This window comes from Protopterus annectens, chromosome 2.part1 (assembly GCF_019279795.1).
Source record: "Protopterus annectens isolate FY-2018-M chromosome 2.part1, PAN1.0, whole genome shotgun sequence".
Lineage (NCBI taxonomy): Eukaryota > Metazoa > Chordata > Ceratodontiformes > Protopteridae > Protopterus > Protopterus annectens.
Window position 1 is genome coordinate 1,566,176,705 of NC_056729.1, and position 19,064 is coordinate 1,566,195,768.

The window sequence follows — 19,064 nt, forward strand, 5'->3', positions numbered from 1 at the left end:
AAATCCAGTTCTGACTCTAGAGAACAAATCAAATTTGTAGCTGCATCTGAAATGGACCTGGAGTCTAATTCTTTGAACAAGACTCTGAGGAGGCTACAGCACTTGTAAAATGAAAGATGACATAACAAAAGGAAATGACAAGTGATATCCATTTAGAAATAGTTTGGACACAGGAAGATCTTGTTTTTTTTTTTACCATCAAAAGGGATTAACTGCTGAGATTGTTTAATTTCTTTTATCGTGTCCAAGTAAAATCTTACCTGTCTGTCTACATCAGACAAGTTGAGGATCCTTTCTCCCTTATTTTGAGGGTTAGGATTTCTGTGACCACCTTAGGCATAAATAATGGGTTTGCTTGAAAGGTAAGCCTATCATTGGTGAAAACCAGAAAACGGGGAACACACAATCAAGGCTTGTAACTCTGAAAATGTTTTAGCAGAGGTTTGAGCAACTAGAACTGCTTTCAGTGTACTATATTTTAAAGAAGCTGAAAAACCTGGTTCAAAGAGTGGTAAAGCCAATTTCTCAAGCACATAATTCAGGACATAGGGAGAAGGGATAGATTTTCTGGGTGGCCTGATGCATAGGACATCTTTTAGTAATTGCTTGACCTCAGAATGTGAAGAAAGAGGTGGAACTATGTGAAGATAGGCTGAGATGGCTGACAAATGAAGCTTATTGGAAGGGTGTGACAGATCCAAATTGAGCAACTGCTACATATATTGGAGGATTAAAGGTATCCCTGCCTGATAAGAATCCCAACTTTCCTTATGGCACCAAAAAGAAAATCTAGCCGTATATATATATATATACATACATTATTTTTTGGTTGCACATTTTCTAGCCTTCTTTATTACCTGTAGCACATCCTCAGAATAAGGGTGCCTAAAAGGAATCAAATGTTTATCATCCAAATCATGAGCTTGAGATTCTCCAGGCTGGGGTAGATGATAGAGCCCTTCTGTTGTGTGAGCAAGTCCATTCTATGAGCTAATATGTTTTAAGAGACATTGATCAGTTTAAAGAGAAGGGAAAGTAAATGTTGTCAGGGCCAAAAGGTGGTAACCAAGAGAATTTTGGAATTGTTCTTGATTTTTCAGGAGGACTTCTTGTATTAGAGGAAAGACATACAGTGATTTCCCTTTCTAAACGAAGAAGGTGTCCATTGCCCAATCTTTCTTGCAAGGGGTTCTGGAGGAAAATATTCTGAGCTGAAGGTTAAGATTGGAAGTAACCAGATCGATCTGTGGAAAGCCCCACTGCTGGACAATCTGCAGGAACACCTCCCTATTCCACATCAATTTGTAGGGGTCTGGCCTTTATCTGCTACAATAATCTGCCAAGCTGTTCTGTTTTGACAGAATGTAAACTGTTTGGACAAAAAGTTTGTGATGAACTGCAATTTAACATACCATCACTGCACATCAGGCTAAGACTTTGCCCCCCCTCAGTTTGGTGATGTATCACATGATAGCTGTGTTGTCCATCAGAACCTGAGGTTTTCCATGGGACTGTATGTGATGGAAGGATTGGAAAGCTAGAATCAATGTTTTCATTTATTTAATTTATAAGTTTGGCCAAACTTTTTGCACTCTGATGTCCTTTGAACAACCCCCCCCCTCCCGAAGCACACACACACACACACACACACACACACACACACACACACACACACACACACACACACACACACACACACACACACTCACTCACACACACACATTGTCTGATGCATCTGGTGAAATACTCTACATATGATGTGCAATTTGAAGAGGAATTCCTGGATTTAGATTTATTTGGGTGATCCTCAAGCGCAGTTATTTATTTAGGAATATTGAGAAACGATGACAGTGTTGAGCCCTCATACGCTAAGCACCACTGGATTTTCCTCCTTTGCAGTCTGCCAAAAGAAATCATCTGAATTGTGGGTTACCATAGATCCCAGGACTCTCATAATTTTTTTTTGCAGAGGTTAGGGATATGTTTGTGAGGGATAGAAAGAAGCCTGTTAAGATTATTATGTTGTCTGAAGGAAGAAAAGACATCAAGACAGAAAACTTGAGATGATAACCTAGAAACACCAGAGAATGGGAAGAAAGAAACTTGGATTTGTTGAAATTCAAAGTGAATCCCAGATTTTGAAAAATACTCTTTGTGAACTGTTAATCCTAAATACTTTAGTGATGAGAAGTGGCTTAAATCAGAAAATCACCCAGATAGGGGTAAATGTGGATAGCTTGTAGACTGCAGAATGCTACTATTGGAGCTATACACTTTGTAAACACTCCTGGAGCAGTAGAAACACCAAAAGGCAAAGCAGTAAACTGAAAGTCAAAGAAAAGGCACTGAACTGTAGAGGTTTCCTGTGAAGAGGATGTACTGGAACATAAAGATAGGCATCCTTGAGGTCAAGGTTAGCTAAAAAGGCTTTTGGAAAAATGAGAGGTAAAAACTCTTTAGAGTCAGCATTTTGAATTTTGGAACATATAAAAACGTGTTTAGAATACATAGCTTTTGACATCCACACATCTCATGTATCAGCACACAGTCCTTGTGCCTGAGTATAAGGTAATACACACAGCACATGAGGAAGGAGTGTCTAAGCTTTGGCATACTGACAGAACATGCAGTATCATTGGCAGGATACATCCCACTTATCAGCATTACAGCAACAGTGATCAAATGATGAACATCTAAGAAAGCAGAACCATACTATGTATGGAAAAGCTACTATGAATTAGTAATACTGTGACACTTAATTCAGAGGAAATAAACCAAAGCAAGTAATAAGGCAAAGAGCAGCATACAGGTATGGCTCTCACTGTACTATAAGACACATGCATCTGACAAACAGAAATTCAAAGTGCTGCAAGAGACGGCTGGGCAGCAGAAATCATTCATATGCAAGCTCTGAATATCCTGAACGATGAAATACCATACACAGATTTACTGCCACTCTTTTCTATTCATGTCTTCAGATTTTTATATTCCTTGTTGGTCAAAACAAATCCAGAATTGAGATATAATTAACTGGTACATAAAGTACACGTCGGTAATTATTACATCAAGGGGGTCCGACTCACTGCAGTTTCATATAATCTACTCACAGTATATAATATACAAACTGTACAAGTGATCACATTTTAGCAGTGCTTTTACAATTTATACAGATTCGTTGCTAACTTGTATATTCTCTTTTAAGTGATTAGATTACTTAATCTATTTTTTAAATTCATATACTAAGCCATTATTGAATATTAGTAAGTGAAATATGAAAGCATTTAAGCTATACCTTCAGGACGTTCTTCAAAATCTTCATCCTCATCTTCTGAGCCAATGGAATACTCTGACTGATTGTCTGAAAGGTCATCCTGCCATTCTAACAATCAGAGAAAAAACAGAGCAAAGACATGCTCATCAGTAATGGAAATGTTTGAAATCCACTTTAGCATAAAAGACCCTTGGATTATGTGATACCAAGTGGCCTCACAAATACTCCTCCCGCCTCACAAATACTTTGCCCCTCAGAAAAGTTATTTCAAGCAGCCATATAACTACTCAGATAGACTTCACTGAAAATTACATAACTGGTTAAAGATTCTAAACCAAAACGGTCAGTGTTATCCCTTACAACCAGCAAAAAATAAGTAATAAAAAGTAACAGGGAAAGCACCAGGCACATGATTCCCAAGCACTTCAAAGGCCACAGCAGTCCACTCAAGTATATTGAAAAAACAAACAGTCTTTTATTCACATCCAAAACTCCATAAGATTTAGCTCTTTCGTCTACTGCACCATAGACTTCATCAGAATAAATAAAAAGACATTCACCACTGCTATTTATACCATTTTCAAGCCAATGCATTCATCAATTAAGGGCAACTACTTCATTAGTTTAAAGCAACAGTAACAATCTGCCATGTGAGTTCCAGTTTAAATTAAAAAAAGCTGCATATATAAAAACTAAACTTATAAATAAACAATATACATAACCATTGTTGTTCATAAAAAAATGTTAAAAATATTCAAAATATTCAAAATATTAAAAACCTAATAGCAATGAACATGTTTTTATGCTGTAATCTTGTGTTCTTATAATAAATATACTATATGATGTTCTAATGACAAACTGAAGCTTAACCTATATACAATACATGCATAATAGTGTGACATGTTTATAACAATGATACACTCATACTTATTGTTATATCTACTATTGTCTCAATTCCAGCAAAGGTGTAATAGTAATGTTATCATTAATACGAGCGGCACCTAACAACAACTGCCATCTCACCTCTCTCTCTCTTTCAAAATAGCTTTTATATTCCCCCCCCCCCCAGGCTGTGATATAACTATTTCCACAATTCCTAACCTAAAGGCAGCACAAGTAGGATTAGCTACTATATACCTATATAGAGCACTATTTTTGTCCTTTCTCCTATATTATAAAGATGTTCATATATCCTGTTTTTAAAAGCTCTACAGGTTTTCCCTATATAGAATGCAGCACAGGTTATGTTACACTTAGATAAGTATATCACATGCTTAGTATTACATTTCCCTTTCTTAAAATATATATTTGTTTTATTAACATTTATAAGTTTTAGTGTTTTATATATGCATTTTTTTTTTATTTAATCTGGAACTCACATGGCAGACTGTTACTGTTGCTTTAAGCTAATGAAGTAGTTGTTAATTAATGAACTCATTGGTTTGAAAATGATATAAATAGCAGTGGTGAATGTCTTTTTATTTTTTCTGATGAAGTCTATGGTGCAGTAGATGAAAGCACTAAATCTTATGGAGTTTTGGATGTGAATAAAAGACTGTGTTTTTTCAATATACATTGAGTGGACTGCTGTGGCCTTTGAAGTGCTTGGGAATCCTGTGCCTGGTGCTTTCCCTGTTACTTTTTATTACTTATTTTTTGCTAGTTAAGGATTCTGCTTCGTCACTTTTTAGTAGAGAGGAAGACATTAACAAATAATGTATTTATCTTATTTCAATGTGCATTTTATGTGTCCAGTATGTGAAAAGACTGTATGTAATGACATGATATGGTTGTGACAGAAAGGACCCACATAAACAACCTTGCATTTAATATAGTAATGGAACATACATTTACATTTGTTTTCTTGAAAACTCAGAACAACTTTTCTATTTGTATTTAGTAATTTGTTTGTTGACTAGGTAACTTGACTGGTTTGAAGATCTTTTCAGCGCTTCTCTACTGCTTGTTCAGTGCAGACTGGATAAGATTCTAACTTGGCAATCAGAAATCGATGAACTTCAGTTCCAGGACTGCAGTTTAATGCAGGGAATCACTGCTAGAGCAGCTGCCAAGTGTGCACTGGCAGTGGCACCTTCTTTTGGGAGATTTCTCATGCTTTATGTTTGACTAACCATATAGCTGGTATAAATAACTTTACAGGTGTAGGAGTCAGGCCCCCCCTAAAAAAACTCTAACATTTAATTATTTAGTTGTGTTAATTTCTCAACTACTTGTGTTTGGTGAGTTGGTTTATCTGTGAACTGCAACTTGAGACAAGGTCAGTAAAGCTGCATAAAACTTGAAGATAAAACAACTTAAGGTAAAAATAAGACATTTGCTATTTTGAAAAACAGAAACAAATTATTACATTACTAAATGGATTATAGTAATAATTGTTTGTTTATTAATGTATTAAGGTAATACACTGATCATAAATCACCTTTTAAGGTACAACCCATGTGAAATATTTCACAAAGATGATACTGTATGCAAACAGTTACAATGTCTGTTTGACAATGCTTGTCTGGCAATTAATGCAGAGGACTAAAGTTATGAGTTATTAATGAGATACTTCCTGTGGTACAGGGTTTGATTCCCTCAGGCTTCATTTGCCTTCTGTTTGACCTTGAGCAGGTCATTTAACTGGACACTGATATGAGGAAAATGGGAGTTTGAGTCTCTTGGGCTGCATGCCTAGTAGCTAATAGTGAACTAAGAACATGATAAGTATTGCACATAGCTACAGATAATATTTCCATCAGAGCAGAAACACCATGTGCCGACCATTTCAGAACTGTTACATTGCTAATGAAATATTAGGCAAAGAAGGCAAAGTCTGCACACAGTAGTAAACAACGTTGGAAAAGTGTTGCACATATTTATAGCTAACATTACCACCAGAGTAGCAGTGCCAGATGACAGACATTTAAGATCTGTTGCAGTAGGACATCCATACGATTGTTGTGTCAAAATAAGTAGAAAAAATGTGGTGGGGATACTGAGGTATTAGCTGATAAGAAAGTTAAAGAGACGGGGATGGAGAGTTGTTTGACAGATATGATTTGTAGTGCAGCAAGTACAGTCAGATTTGTTGTGGAGAGGTATTTTTGGGTTAAGCCCTGAGTGTGAAGAAGGCAGATCGCTGTTCTTTTAGGTAGGAAGGGAGAGGCTCCTATATTTTTGATGCAAGGATGGAGAACGAATGGTTGGTATACTGGAGTTTGGTCTGAGGGGTTTGGAGAGAGACGGTATATTGTGAGATGTGTCTGAGGTTGTAGTGAGTGTGTTGAATATGCAATTTGGCAGCCAGGGGCAGGAAGGAGTTTGGCTGTAGGCGTCTCAAAATGACAGATCCTTGGGAAAATGTGTACTGGCAGCCATTTTGTTTTTTTGAGAATTAGGCAGTAGTGTTCACAAGAGAAGGCATTTACTTCATAGTTAGTTGCTCATAGGTTGTTATAAGGCAGACAGTCCAGGAGTCCATTAAGGAAAATGGCGTAAATTTTCAATTTCCCCAGAGTATGGTCTGGTTAAGTAATGTACATAAGGTCACACTGTAGGAAAACTAAGACTGAGGAAATCAAAACCTGTACCACAAGAAGTATCTCATTCACAGCTCATAGTCTTAGTCCCCTGTACTAACTGCCAGTGATAAAGTGACAAATTTTGTTTTTGATAATCTGTAAACTGGAGGAATTTTCCTTTTTTTTTAGAACACCTTAATTACATTATCACGCAAGACACAGGCAAACCTATATTAACAGAAAGGAAAACAAAGTTTTTTTAACACTTTTCAATTTAAATACAACATACAATGCATATATTTTCTTTGCTAATATCATTAGTCCAGCATTACAAATAAATTGCTGAACTCTTGCTTTTGATTAAACCTTCCTCTTCCTCTTCCTGAACGTTATTATGCATGTATTGTTCCCACAATTCTCCTTTACTTCTATGTAATTTTCTCCTTCCATTTTCTAAAGATCCCTCTTCCAGTTTTTTTATCTCTTTTATAATACTCAATACATCAAATACAGTTGATGTAGATTTTGACTTCCATTTTCTAGTAATTGCTTTTAGCAGCCAAAAGAATTAAACTTAATAAGGCATTATTATCTCTAGGCAATTCAGATCCTATATCCCAGCTCAAAAGAATAATTTCCTTACTTACAGCCATTTGCTGACAGAATACTCTGTAGGGAATATTTAAAATCTGCTAAGTCATTACACTCCCAAAACATATGTTCCCAGTTACATCTTCCGTCTCACCGCCAACATTAGCTATATACCTGAGGAAAAATTATTTGAAGTATGCTTAAGGTATAAAATACCTATGCGAGCACTTCAAAACATAGATCCTAAACCGTCTGCACTTGGTTGCATACTTGGGAGCCATACATATGTCTTCCCATTGTTTTCTTGTAAACTGCTTTTCCAGTCCCTCTTTTCAATCTCTTCTAACCTTCTCTGATTAATTGTTATAGTTGTCATGCAATATTTTGCATGCATTACTAATTATCACCTTTTTAACAGCTGCTTATGTTCTAGATTCAACTAAAAATTCTACCAGAGCAGGTTTTTCATTTAAACTTCCCCTATCCCTTTCTATTTGCCTATTTTCTGAGATCAATCCCCAGTACGAAAGGCAGTCTCTAGCCTGCAATCCAAATGTCTTCTTGGCCTAATCCCACTCTGTTATCTTTCCTGCTTGAGTTATTTGCTCGCAATATATTTTCTTTTTTCAGACACCTTTACTAAATTATCACTTGTGACATAGGCAAATTTACATTCATATAAAAGTAATCAAACTATATTAACATAAACATTATACTTCACATATCTTGCTATATATCATATACCCTAAGCAGCATTACATACATTATTCAATTCCTGCCCTATTTAAACAAGAAACATTTTTTTAAACCATCACTTACTACATAGGCAACCATACATTTATATAAATGAAAACAAACCACACTGACACACTCCTAGTTGCAAACATTTTACATCACTTATCTACCCAGTCTTTCTCACTCAAACATTACATAGCTCATTTAAATCTCAATGCCTTTTAAACCTCATTCCTCCCTTGTATGTATTTTTCCCACCATTCCCATTTTTTTCTATGTAGTTTGCTCCTACCTTTTCTAAAGATCTCAATTCCAGTTGCTTTATCTCTTACTATATTCACTACTTCCAGTATAGTTGGTTTAGATTTTGATTTCCATTTTCTAGTAATTGCTTTTATGGTAGCCACCCTTATTAGATACAACAAGGCCTTACCATGTCTGAGTTATTTGCTCCCAATATCTTGGTTCCTTTGCCAGGTTTCTCCAGTAAATTCCATCCCCTCTTCCCTACTTTCTGTACCCCTACTTGCAGTGATCCCTATTTACAAAATCTCCTTTCTCTATTCGTGTATTGGCTTATTTCTTAGAATACTTTCTTCTACTTTATGAATATAATATGTATGGTTGTTATTATCCTTAAGGATCTGCATCCAAAATCCCACTGTATCTCTCTATTTCTTGAACTTCCTCCTTGCTTCATCACCATCCCTTCCTATTTTGAATTATAACCTTCTGCTTGTGTTATGTATATGAGCCTTCACTGCGTAGCTATAAAATATCCCTCCACATCAGATAAATCTAAACCACCTTGTTCTATTGAAAGGATGAACATATCCCATTTAATTCTTGCCCTCCTTCCCGCCATATGAATTCTTTTAATTGTTTATTAATTATTGTCCACAATTTCTTGGGTTGATAAACCCATATACCACACTAACGGGACTAAAGATATTTTCACTGCTTGTATCTTACTATCCATATCCAGAAATAAAAGATTCCAGTTTCTCAATTTTTGTATTATCTTTTGTTTAGTCTCTTCCCACATATCCTTAGCTGTCATAATAGAAGCGATTTTAATCCATACGCCTAAATACTTCATCTTATCTTGTCCCCATAAATATGGGTATCTTTCTCATGTGTAACCTGGTAATAGGAATAAAGAGAATTATAGATGCTATGAACCCCAGGATTATGAGATACTCTCTGGATGAAGTCAGAGACTGGGTTAAGAAGGTTGGGAAAGTTTCCAGATAAAAAACTACCTTTGCCTGTGTCAAAAAACATTTTACTGCAGGGTTTCTGTAAGACATCCTAAAACAACAACTGGGTGTAATGGAATCAAAACAGAAGAAACCCATTGTAACGACTGCTGACACCTGGGAAATACTCTGAAAAGATAAGCACGTCATCTAAATAAGGAAAATGTGTGAATCCCATTAAGTCCGCAGTGAGAAACCTTGTAAACAACATAGAGCAATAGATAACCAAAAGGGTAAAGCAGAGAACTGATAATGTGACCCAGACACACAAAATCTGAAAAAATCCTGAAGTCTTTGGCTATGAGAATGTCGTGGTATGCATCTTTTAGATTTAATGCCACCATAAAGCTTCTCTGGAGAATAAGAGGTAATAGATTCTCAAGGATCAACATCTGGAATTCTGGAATTTTCACATACAGATTTAGGAAGACAAGACATAGTACTGGTCATCAAGAAGACTATTTCTTTGGTGCCAAAAACATTCTTAAGTAAAAGTTTTTGCCCCTTTGATTTAATGGCAAAGCAGAGTAAATTCTGAAGAACCTAAGGGAAAAAATTACGTTTGGTTCAGAGGGTGGGGAAGATCTGTCTTGAAGGGAGGTATTTGTCTCCAGGGCCAACAATATCCCTCCTGAACCACTTTTAACACCCAAGAGTCTGCAATAATCTGTAATCAAAGGGGAATGTACAGAGCCAATTGCTGAGGCAAAATTTGAAAGATACAGGCAGGAGGGTAGGGGTGGGTGAAAGAATGCTGGTATAGTCATCCTAAAGTTGTAGACTGTCCCTTTTTTGGAGAAGATCCTTGCTTCTTATTATTCCCCTCCTGCCATCACTTTTATTTCCCTGTTTGGTTTGAGAAGGCAGATGTTGCTTGTTTAGTTTCTTAGACATAAAAGAGGATCTGGGAAATTTGTAAAGGAGTGGGATAGGGGGCTAAAAAATTATGGAAATTCCCTGAATTAATTTCCCTCTCTCGTCAAATTGTTTGAAGACCTGTGTATCAGTCAGGACAAATAAAACCTTCTTATCTAAAGCTAAATTCAAAATTTCTGACTTTACCTCATCAGAAAATTTTTGATTATGAACCCAGACATACCACCTGAAATCTGCAGCAGAACCAGTGGCCCAAAACGTGGTACACACTCCTTAAGGCATGTTTAGATACTTGAGAAATGTTAGAAGCAATAGAATCACAGAGGCACTATCTTCAGAGAGAAGTGCATGAGCTAATTCTTTCAAACTGCTGGCAACACCCCCCCCCCACACTAACTTCCAAATATGGGTCTAATAATTAAGAATTCCATACTCTAAAGTGGAAGAAAGAAAAAATATCTTAGCAAATCTGCCCAAAATCTCCACCCCCTGTTGTCCACAGGGAAAGGGAAGGAGGACACAAAGATCCTATCTGCTTTTTGGGGCCTGAAGGTTGTAAATCAGGGTTGCCACAGGCAACATTAAATATATCCCCCAGGTCTGGCACTAGAGGAGAAATAGGCACAGAATAATGCAGATCCACATGTAGCAGATACACATGTAACATATAATATGTACTCAATTCAAGGGGAACATTCATTTGTTCCCATAAAAACATCCAGTTCATCCTGGCTATAGTTTGAGAAAAGGAAAATTCCTCCAAAGGAGGTTGATAGGACTGAGTCTCCTATGAATCTGAGATTTGGGCTTGAGAATCTGAGGGAAAATATTTATTTATTTTATTTTGCTTTCGTTTACTAGGTTTAGTCACAGCAACCTTTCCACCACAGGACCAGACAGAAAACCTCGAAAATAATAGGCACATTTTTAAACAGAAATCCATTAATATACACAAACAAGTATTAAGTAATTAAGCAATAATCCATGACTGTGGGTGAGTATATCTGGATTTACCAATGGTTGGTGTGATTTGATCACGATGGAGAAGTCTTTCTTAAATAATGTCTTTGTATAAGGGTGGTGCAGTGTTCCTCCATATTCTTCTTTGTTTACTGATGTTCTGCACGTGTATGGGACTTAAATTTCCATGCTAGAACAGTACATCAGGGCAGTGCAGGAAAAGTGAGGGAGAAAAGAGAATCTCCATTCCTGTTTTTTTTTCCTGACAACATACATTATTAACCTCTTAATGCAAGAAATTTGGACAAAGCCGAGTGTAATGGGGTGGGGTCAAAGGTCTGAAAAAAGGGAGAGATTTTAAGTATCGCTCTTATAAATGTAGATACTTGCTGAAACAAGAGATTTTGTGTTAGCGTGCAATTTCTGAAGGATATGAATCCTTAACCTCAAATATCTGTCATTATCTAATGACTTCAATCCCTAGTGGCTTGCCAGAAAAAGTGCAGTTGTGTACACTTACCATAAATGTAAATGTTTGAGTGTATTCACTGTAGCAGTCATCACATTTGAGTTATCTGCTTGCAGTAGCCCTCAGTCGGCCTGATTAACAAAGTCTTGGGTCCTGCGTCAGTTGCTGTCTCATCTTCCATGACGTCAGGTAGTCAGGGGTATAAAGCATGCAGATGATGCCATTTTATCAGTTTTTCTTGCCCCAGATGTCAGATGCCTCCCTAATGGGAAGCAATTATATACAAGGTTACACCTCCAACAAAAAGAAAATACACCAGAAAGATTTAAGCATAGCAAACAAGAATAGAGGTATAGACAATAGAAGTCAGGGGGCTGGAGGGAGGGTAGCCAGGACTGCAACAGTGAATACACTCGAACATCTACATTTAAGGTAAGTGTACACAACTGTACTATGTTCTTCGTGTTTCATTGTTGCAGTCATCACATTTGGGTAGATTCCCAAAGCTAAGGATGGGAGGAGACAATTAGATAGCATTAGGACAAGCTATAACGCCCTGCATTTAGAGCTCTGGATTTAGAAAAAATTGGCAAGCGGTAATGCTTGGTGAAGCTATGTAAGGAACGCCAGTTAGTAGCTTCTAGGATGTCTTTGGTAGGGACACCTCTGAGAAAGGCTGTAGAGGTAGATGCATCCCTGGTTGAATGTAGTCTTATCCCCTGTGGGGTAGGTTTTCCATGGTGCTTATAGCAGAAATGAATGCAATGGCCAATCCACTTAGAAATGGTTTGCTTTGAAATAGCTTTCCTATTTGCCCCTGCAGCAAATGCAACCAGCAGCTGTTCAGATTTCCTGAGAGGTTTAGTCCTGTCCAAGTAAAATCTAAGTTGTCTGTGCACATCCAAGGGGTGCAGTATTCGTTCCCCTTTGTTCTGTGGATTAGAAAAGAAAGTTGGCAAATGAATGGACTGATTAAGGACCACACTGGATACCACCTTGGGCATGAAGGAGGGATTCGTCCTGAGGGACACCCTGTCCGCATGGGCGATGATGAAAGGCTCCAGAGCCATGAGGGCCTGTAATTCAGACCCCCTTCTTACTGAAGTGATGGCTAGAAGAAAAGCTGTTTTCCAAGAAAGGAATTTCAACTCTGCACTTGCAGCTGGGTCGAAAGGAGGTAGAGTGAGCTTTTCCAATACAAAGTAAAGGACCCAGGTTGGAGTAGGGGCTCTGCTGGGTGGTCTTAAGTTTTTGGCCCCTCTGAGGAATTATTTCAGCAGTGGATGAGAGAAGAGGGGTGGATCTGTACTGTAATGATCTGAAATGGCTGAGGCATGAATTTTGATGGAGGAAAACGAAAGGCCCCTTTGAAGCATCTCAGTTAAGCATTGAAGAATCTGAGGTAAATTGGGCGCTGCTGTGCCCATCCCATGAGTTTGTCTCCAGGAACAGAATATTTTCCATTTTTCAGCATAGGATTTTCTAGTAAAAGGCCTCTTTGCCTGCAGAATAACATCCATCACTTGCTTACTGAGAGATGGGAATGGTGAAATCAGGTAATTAACCAGGCTGCCAAGTTCAGGGTTTGAAGCAGTGGGTGCAGAATCTGGCTCTCCAGCTGAGGCAGTAGAGCAGGGGTCTAAGGCAGGTGCCATGGTGCCAGCAGTGACACACTGCACAAGGGGGGTACCAGTGTTGGTGTGGCCAGTCTGGTGCAATCAATATTGTCCTTGGTTTGTCCTGTTTGATCTTTAGTAGTACCTTGGAGAGGAGAGACAGAGAGGGAAAGGCATAAACTGATAGGTTTTCAGGTGAAGGACAGGGCATCCACTTTCCAAGCTTGATTGTGGGGAGTCCTTGTGCAGAATTTGTCCAATTGACAGTTCTGGGGGGAGGCAAACAGGTCTATCTCTGGGATCTCCCCTTTGTTTCGCAACATGCTGAATATCTTTGGTTCCAGTATCCACTCGTGTGGGTCCATGAGATTTCTGCTTAGTTTGTCTGCCAGTGTATTTAGCTTTCCTGGCAGGAATTGAGCCTGTAGGTGCACTTGGTAGCTCAAGGCTGTGCTCCACAGAGCCATGGCCAGTCTGCAGAGAGGGTATGAGTGGGCTCCCCCCTGCTTGTTTATGTACCACATAACAGTGGTGTTGTCCGTCTTTACCAATAATTGTCCGGGAAGAATGTGGTCCTTGAAGGCTGTCAGAGCATACGGTACAGCTAACATTTCTTTTTGATTGATATGCAGGTGCATTTGACTTGGGTTCCATTTGCCCTAAATGCACTGCCCTGCCAAGTGAGCCCCCCCATGCATAGTCTGATGCGTCTGTTGTTAGGGTTTGGGTGGCAGGGGGTAGAGTGAATGGCAGTCCCTTGTTGTGGTGGCAGGCCTCTGCCCACCAAAGGAACTCTATCTGTAACAAGGTATGATAGGAATTATTGATTCTAGATCTTGAGAATGTTGACACCATAGGCTTTTTAGATGCCACTGTAGTTTCCTCATATGCAGTCTTGCATATGGAATTAGAAGAATGTAGGAGGCCATGAACCCCAAGGCTTGCAGTATTTGTCTTGCAGATAGCAGGGTCTATGTGGCCATAAGTTTGAAGTAATCTGTCAAATTAACTTGTTTCTCTGACGTAAGGAAAGCCATCTGGGAAGTTATGTTCAAGCTTGCTCCTAGGAATACAATTTGTTGGTAGGGTACCAGATGTGATTTATTTTCGTTTATGGTGTACCCCAGAGAAGTTAGCACTTTTTGTACAAATGCCATATGATTCAATAGTATGCCCTGGCTTTCTGAATGAATTAGACAACTGTCTAGGTATGGGTATATTTGAATATTTCTTTGCTGCAAAATGCAATGACTGGAGCTAGGCACTTTGTGAATACCCTGGGTGCAGTAGATAAGCCAAACAGCAGTGCAGAGAACTGATGGTGCATGAAGCCTGCTTTGAAGCATAGGTATCTTCTGCAAGATTCCCTGATTGGGATGTGCAGGTAGGCTTCCTTTAAATCCAGTGTTGCCAACCAGGCATTCTTGCCTAGCATAGGAAGCAACTGGTGGAGTTAGCATCTTGAATTTTGGGATCACCAAAAACGAGTTTAGGATAGAGAAATCCAGGATAGGACGCCAGGAGTTGTTTTTTCTGGGCACTAGAAAAAGTATTGAGTAGAAACCTTGTCCCCTTTCCTCTTCTGGGAGAGTTTGAATAGCTCTTATACTTAAGAGAGAGAGAGAGAGAGAGAGAGAACTTGCTTTTGACACAAAAACACAAATCCAAGCGCTTTTTACCAGTATTTCTTTCTTTTCTTCATTAGCTCTCGATCTGGTACCTCGGCCTTTCGCCTTCAAGGATCACAGAAAGTGTATGCTTCACACATCTTTTTATACAAATGCATACACATTCATTTATAGGTTACTTGAACTAGAGACAAAGATGATTTTAAAATTTGGAACTTTAAAGCCCTTTAGACTTAATTTAGAACTGGCTATTTAGATCTGATTAAAATAGGAAATAAAGGGAAAAAAATAATAAATAATAGAAAAAATAATCTATTTCTGTTTATATACTGATTTTGTTATGAATAAAAAAGCTTTTTGTATTTTAAAAAAATATATGAATTTATTAGATAATATTTGTAGAAAAATAGATATATTTATGAATATTATTACTAGTAATATTTTTAGCAAAATGTGATGAATTTGATGTAATGTTGATTTAGTTGTTAAAATTGAATAATTGTATAATTGGATAAGCTGTTTGTGCTAATTGCTTTTGAATGTGTATGCATTTGTATAAAAAGATGTGTGAAGCATACACTTTCTGTGATCCTTGAAGGCGAAAGGCCAAGATACCAGACCGAGAGCTAATAAAGAAAAGAAAGAAATACTGGTAAAAAGTGCTTGGATTTGTGTTTTTGTGCCTAATTCGTGGTTTAAGAAGGTGTGTGGAACAGAACTTGCTTTTGAGCCTCTGCCCACTGATTTAGGGGTATGACTGGCCAACCATGTGGGGTTGGTAAAGTGTCGGAGTGGAATCTGTACCCCTGGGAAACTATATTAAAAACCCATTTGTCCTGGGTAATGAGTTCCCAGTTTTTTGCCTGCAGAGCAATCTTCCCCCTAAAGGAGCAGTCAGTTGAGAAGGGCTTGAAAGTTTTAAAGCTGAATCATTGAGACAGTTTACCATAAGGAGGGGGGTCTTACTACTCCCTGATTTGGAAGTGGGAGTCCCCACCTGCTTAGTCCTGTGCGTACCTTGGGACTGAAGACTGAATGTTCATCTGGGTCTGGGTTTGGACTGAGAAGGCCTGGAAGAGGCAGGAAAGGACAAATTCTTAGAGAGCCAATGCCTATTAAATCTTGGAGGCTGCACTTGCAGGAAATCTTTAACAGTTTGCATAGATTTAGCCTTTTCCTCCATCTTTTTAAGTACTTCTTCTGCTTTGTTGCCAAACAGGCGGTCCTGGTTTAAGGGAGCATCCAACAATTTAGCTTTAACATGATCTGGCAAAGATTGCTCCTTAAGCCAAGCATGCCTTCTAAGTATGGACCCAGTAACAGCAGCCCTGCAAGATGCCTCTAGTGAATCGAAACCACACTGCAAAGTATGTTTTCCAACTTGTTCAGCAGAATGCATTAAATCCTGCAAATCCTTATTTTCAACACAGTCAGGAATCAACATAATTTTTTGTATAAGCAATCCAATAATGTGCTGCCGATACTTTAACATATGAAACTTGGCAATTTAAGGCCCTAATGGCCAAGGTTGCATAAGTGTATACCTTCTTACCCCATCTATCCAGCACCCTGGAATCTCTATCAGAGGGGAGAGGATTTTTGGCAGTTGTAGCTTTTATGCCCTTGGGTCCCAGTGAAAAGGTCTCAGGATCAGCAGTAGGGTTTTTAAAAAGGAACTTGTGAGAGTCAGGCACCCTGTAATATCTATCTGATTTTCTGGGAACAGGAGGTAAGGAGTCAGAGGCCAAACTAGACTCCGTAAAGGCATTATCAACAATGTCCAGTACAGGGGGGATAGCTAAAGGCCTGTGTTGGAGCAGGAGCAAGAAATCCCTAAGTCTCTTTTTAGAATCAGAGTAATCCTGGCTTTCCCAGCAGAAATGCTCCCTAAGAGATGCAAGGTTTCACCAAAAGAGAAATCCTCTGGAGGGGAAGCAGTGGGAATTGAGTCCTCTGCATCAGAATCCTCATAGGCAGATAAGGGTAAATCCTGGTCATCAGAAGAAACAAAAATTTCAGAATCCTGATCAGAAGAATCATAGCCAAATTCAGTCCTAGGTCTCTTAGAGGGGGAAGGTTGACTTCCCCTGATTAAAGTAATAAGGTCTTCAGCCATTCTTATCATTTGTTTTTTAGGCATAGAGGCCTGACCATGCAGTCTGGGCGTCAGTTTTCTAGGCAAGGATCAAGTTTTGGGCCTTGAAGAAGATGATGCCGGTTTAATATGCAAGTCAGTAGGCCTGAATACACCCTCAGAAGCTGGTGCCTACACAGCAGCTCCGGACCCATCCAAGGTAGAGACATCCGCAGGTTCCACAGATGAAGCATCTCCCGGCATACGGGACACCGAATGGGTCTCAATAGAGGCCTGCAAATCTGAAGTAGCGGGTATCAGGGGCTACGAGAGCACCTCACTTGAGTACCGGTGAACTGGCAATTAGCTTAGGAGAAGCATCGTCGGCGGCTTTGGACCTAGGCAGCTTGTCTCTGTCTTTTATTTTTTCGGAATGTCGGTAGTTGGGTGGCTTACCTAAGCCATATCTGGATAATTGAACCGAGTACTGAAATATTTAGATGCATAAATATAGCGAAGTCGAATAGCTCATTGTTTAAATAAGGCACAAAACCGACAGCGAGGTACGTTGTGGTCAGGGCCTAGGCAAGGAATACAGTACGAATGAAAATCTTTATGAGGTATTTGCTTTTCACAAGAAATACAATTATTGACTTTTACTGACATCGGTTAAGAGCGAGAAAAAGTTTCTCCAAGGGGGTACTTAGCTTTAGTTGAAGACTTTGGTTTTGAAACTCGAAAATGAAAATTTCAGGAATCGGCCGACTGGCACTTGCGAACTGCTTCTGCTTCGGGCACCACACGGCAAGAAAGACTGATAAAATGGCATCGGCTGCATGCTTTATACCCCTGACTACCTGACGTCATGGAAGATGAGACAGCAACCGACGCAGGACCCAAGACTTTGTTAATCAGGCCGATTGAGGGCTACTGCAAGCAGATAACCCAAATGTGAGGACTGCAACAGTGAAACATGAAGAACATCTACAATTTGTTATGAAGAACAGACCAAAACTATGAGGCAAAAATCTGGACATTCTGTGAAAATCTGGACAGTTGAGAGGTATGACTACCAAGATTTTAATAGAGACAGCACAGAAGTACAAGGAAAATCAGGTACATTTATGTTTCTTTAGTTTTGCATACTGTACCTCATTTTTCTTGTATTTTATTCTTTATCCCAAGTATATGCTGGTAGAAGGTCAGGCTTCTCCATGATACCTTAGGATCTAGACTTTTTTATATTGTTAAATGCTCGATTTAAAATGGGCATGCCAGCTGGGCTGTCCAATCAGCATGCTCATTTTTGAATAGTAACCATTAGTAAAACAAACTTTAATAATTACATATATATTTGGTAATTACATTACATTCACACAAGCAGAGGCAGAGAAGAAGAGAAAAGAAGCCTTATTCCTGCCTATGTCAGAATAATTTGACATGTCTTCCTCAGGAATGTTTAAGGTGACCTGATTTACAGATACTCTATTTTAAGTACCAGGATTAACTGTCTATCAATTTTATGGCTATGGAAAGATAAATCATCTTTTCTAACAGACACCATGTCTTCTGGTGAACAATGTTTAACATTTTGTTTTTTCTTTTTAGGAATCTGTAATGACTGACATATAAGGTACTTCTGTTCTATCAAGAAGTATTTTCCCATGGTCATATCAATCAGTATCCCTACTGCATCTACATGCCTGAGGAAAACTGTCCTTCCATGCCCAGTTTGGATACTGGACTGCCTCAGAGGACATGGCTGATCCCTGGTTTATGGACTCCACCAGAGGAAGCCAGAGAGGTAAGTGAGTGATTTGAGGAATGACTGATGGTCACTGCAGAGACACCCACCACTGACTGAGGTGAAAACTGAGCCCACAGAGTTGGCAAGGGCTCTTTGGCAAAATGTTTTTTCTTTATAGGAATCAAGGATGGTGGACCAGCAAAAGCAGGGTAAGTATCCATGTTGTGAATCAGGAAGATGTTTTCTATGCAGTAAGAATCACTGGAACAGGTTGGTCGTAATGTAAATTGTCAAACAGTGTCCACAAGATGCAT

The 19,064-nt window shown here is 38.8% G+C and overlaps 1 protein-coding gene across 3 annotated transcripts in view; it reads right to left on the reverse strand.

Annotated features, from left to right (window-relative positions):
- CHD5 (chromodomain helicase DNA binding protein 5) overlaps nt 1–19,064 on the reverse strand; it is a 2,140,358-nt gene that overhangs the window by 646,727 nt on the left and 1,474,567 nt on the right. For all 3 annotated transcript variants that reach the window (XM_044063016.1, XM_044063014.1, XM_044063013.1), the window contains exon 24: nt 3,293–3,379. In XM_044063016.1, the coding sequence (XP_043918951.1) occupies nt 3,293–3,379 (87 nt within the window). The remainder of the gene's footprint in view (nt 1–3,292; nt 3,380–19,064) is intronic.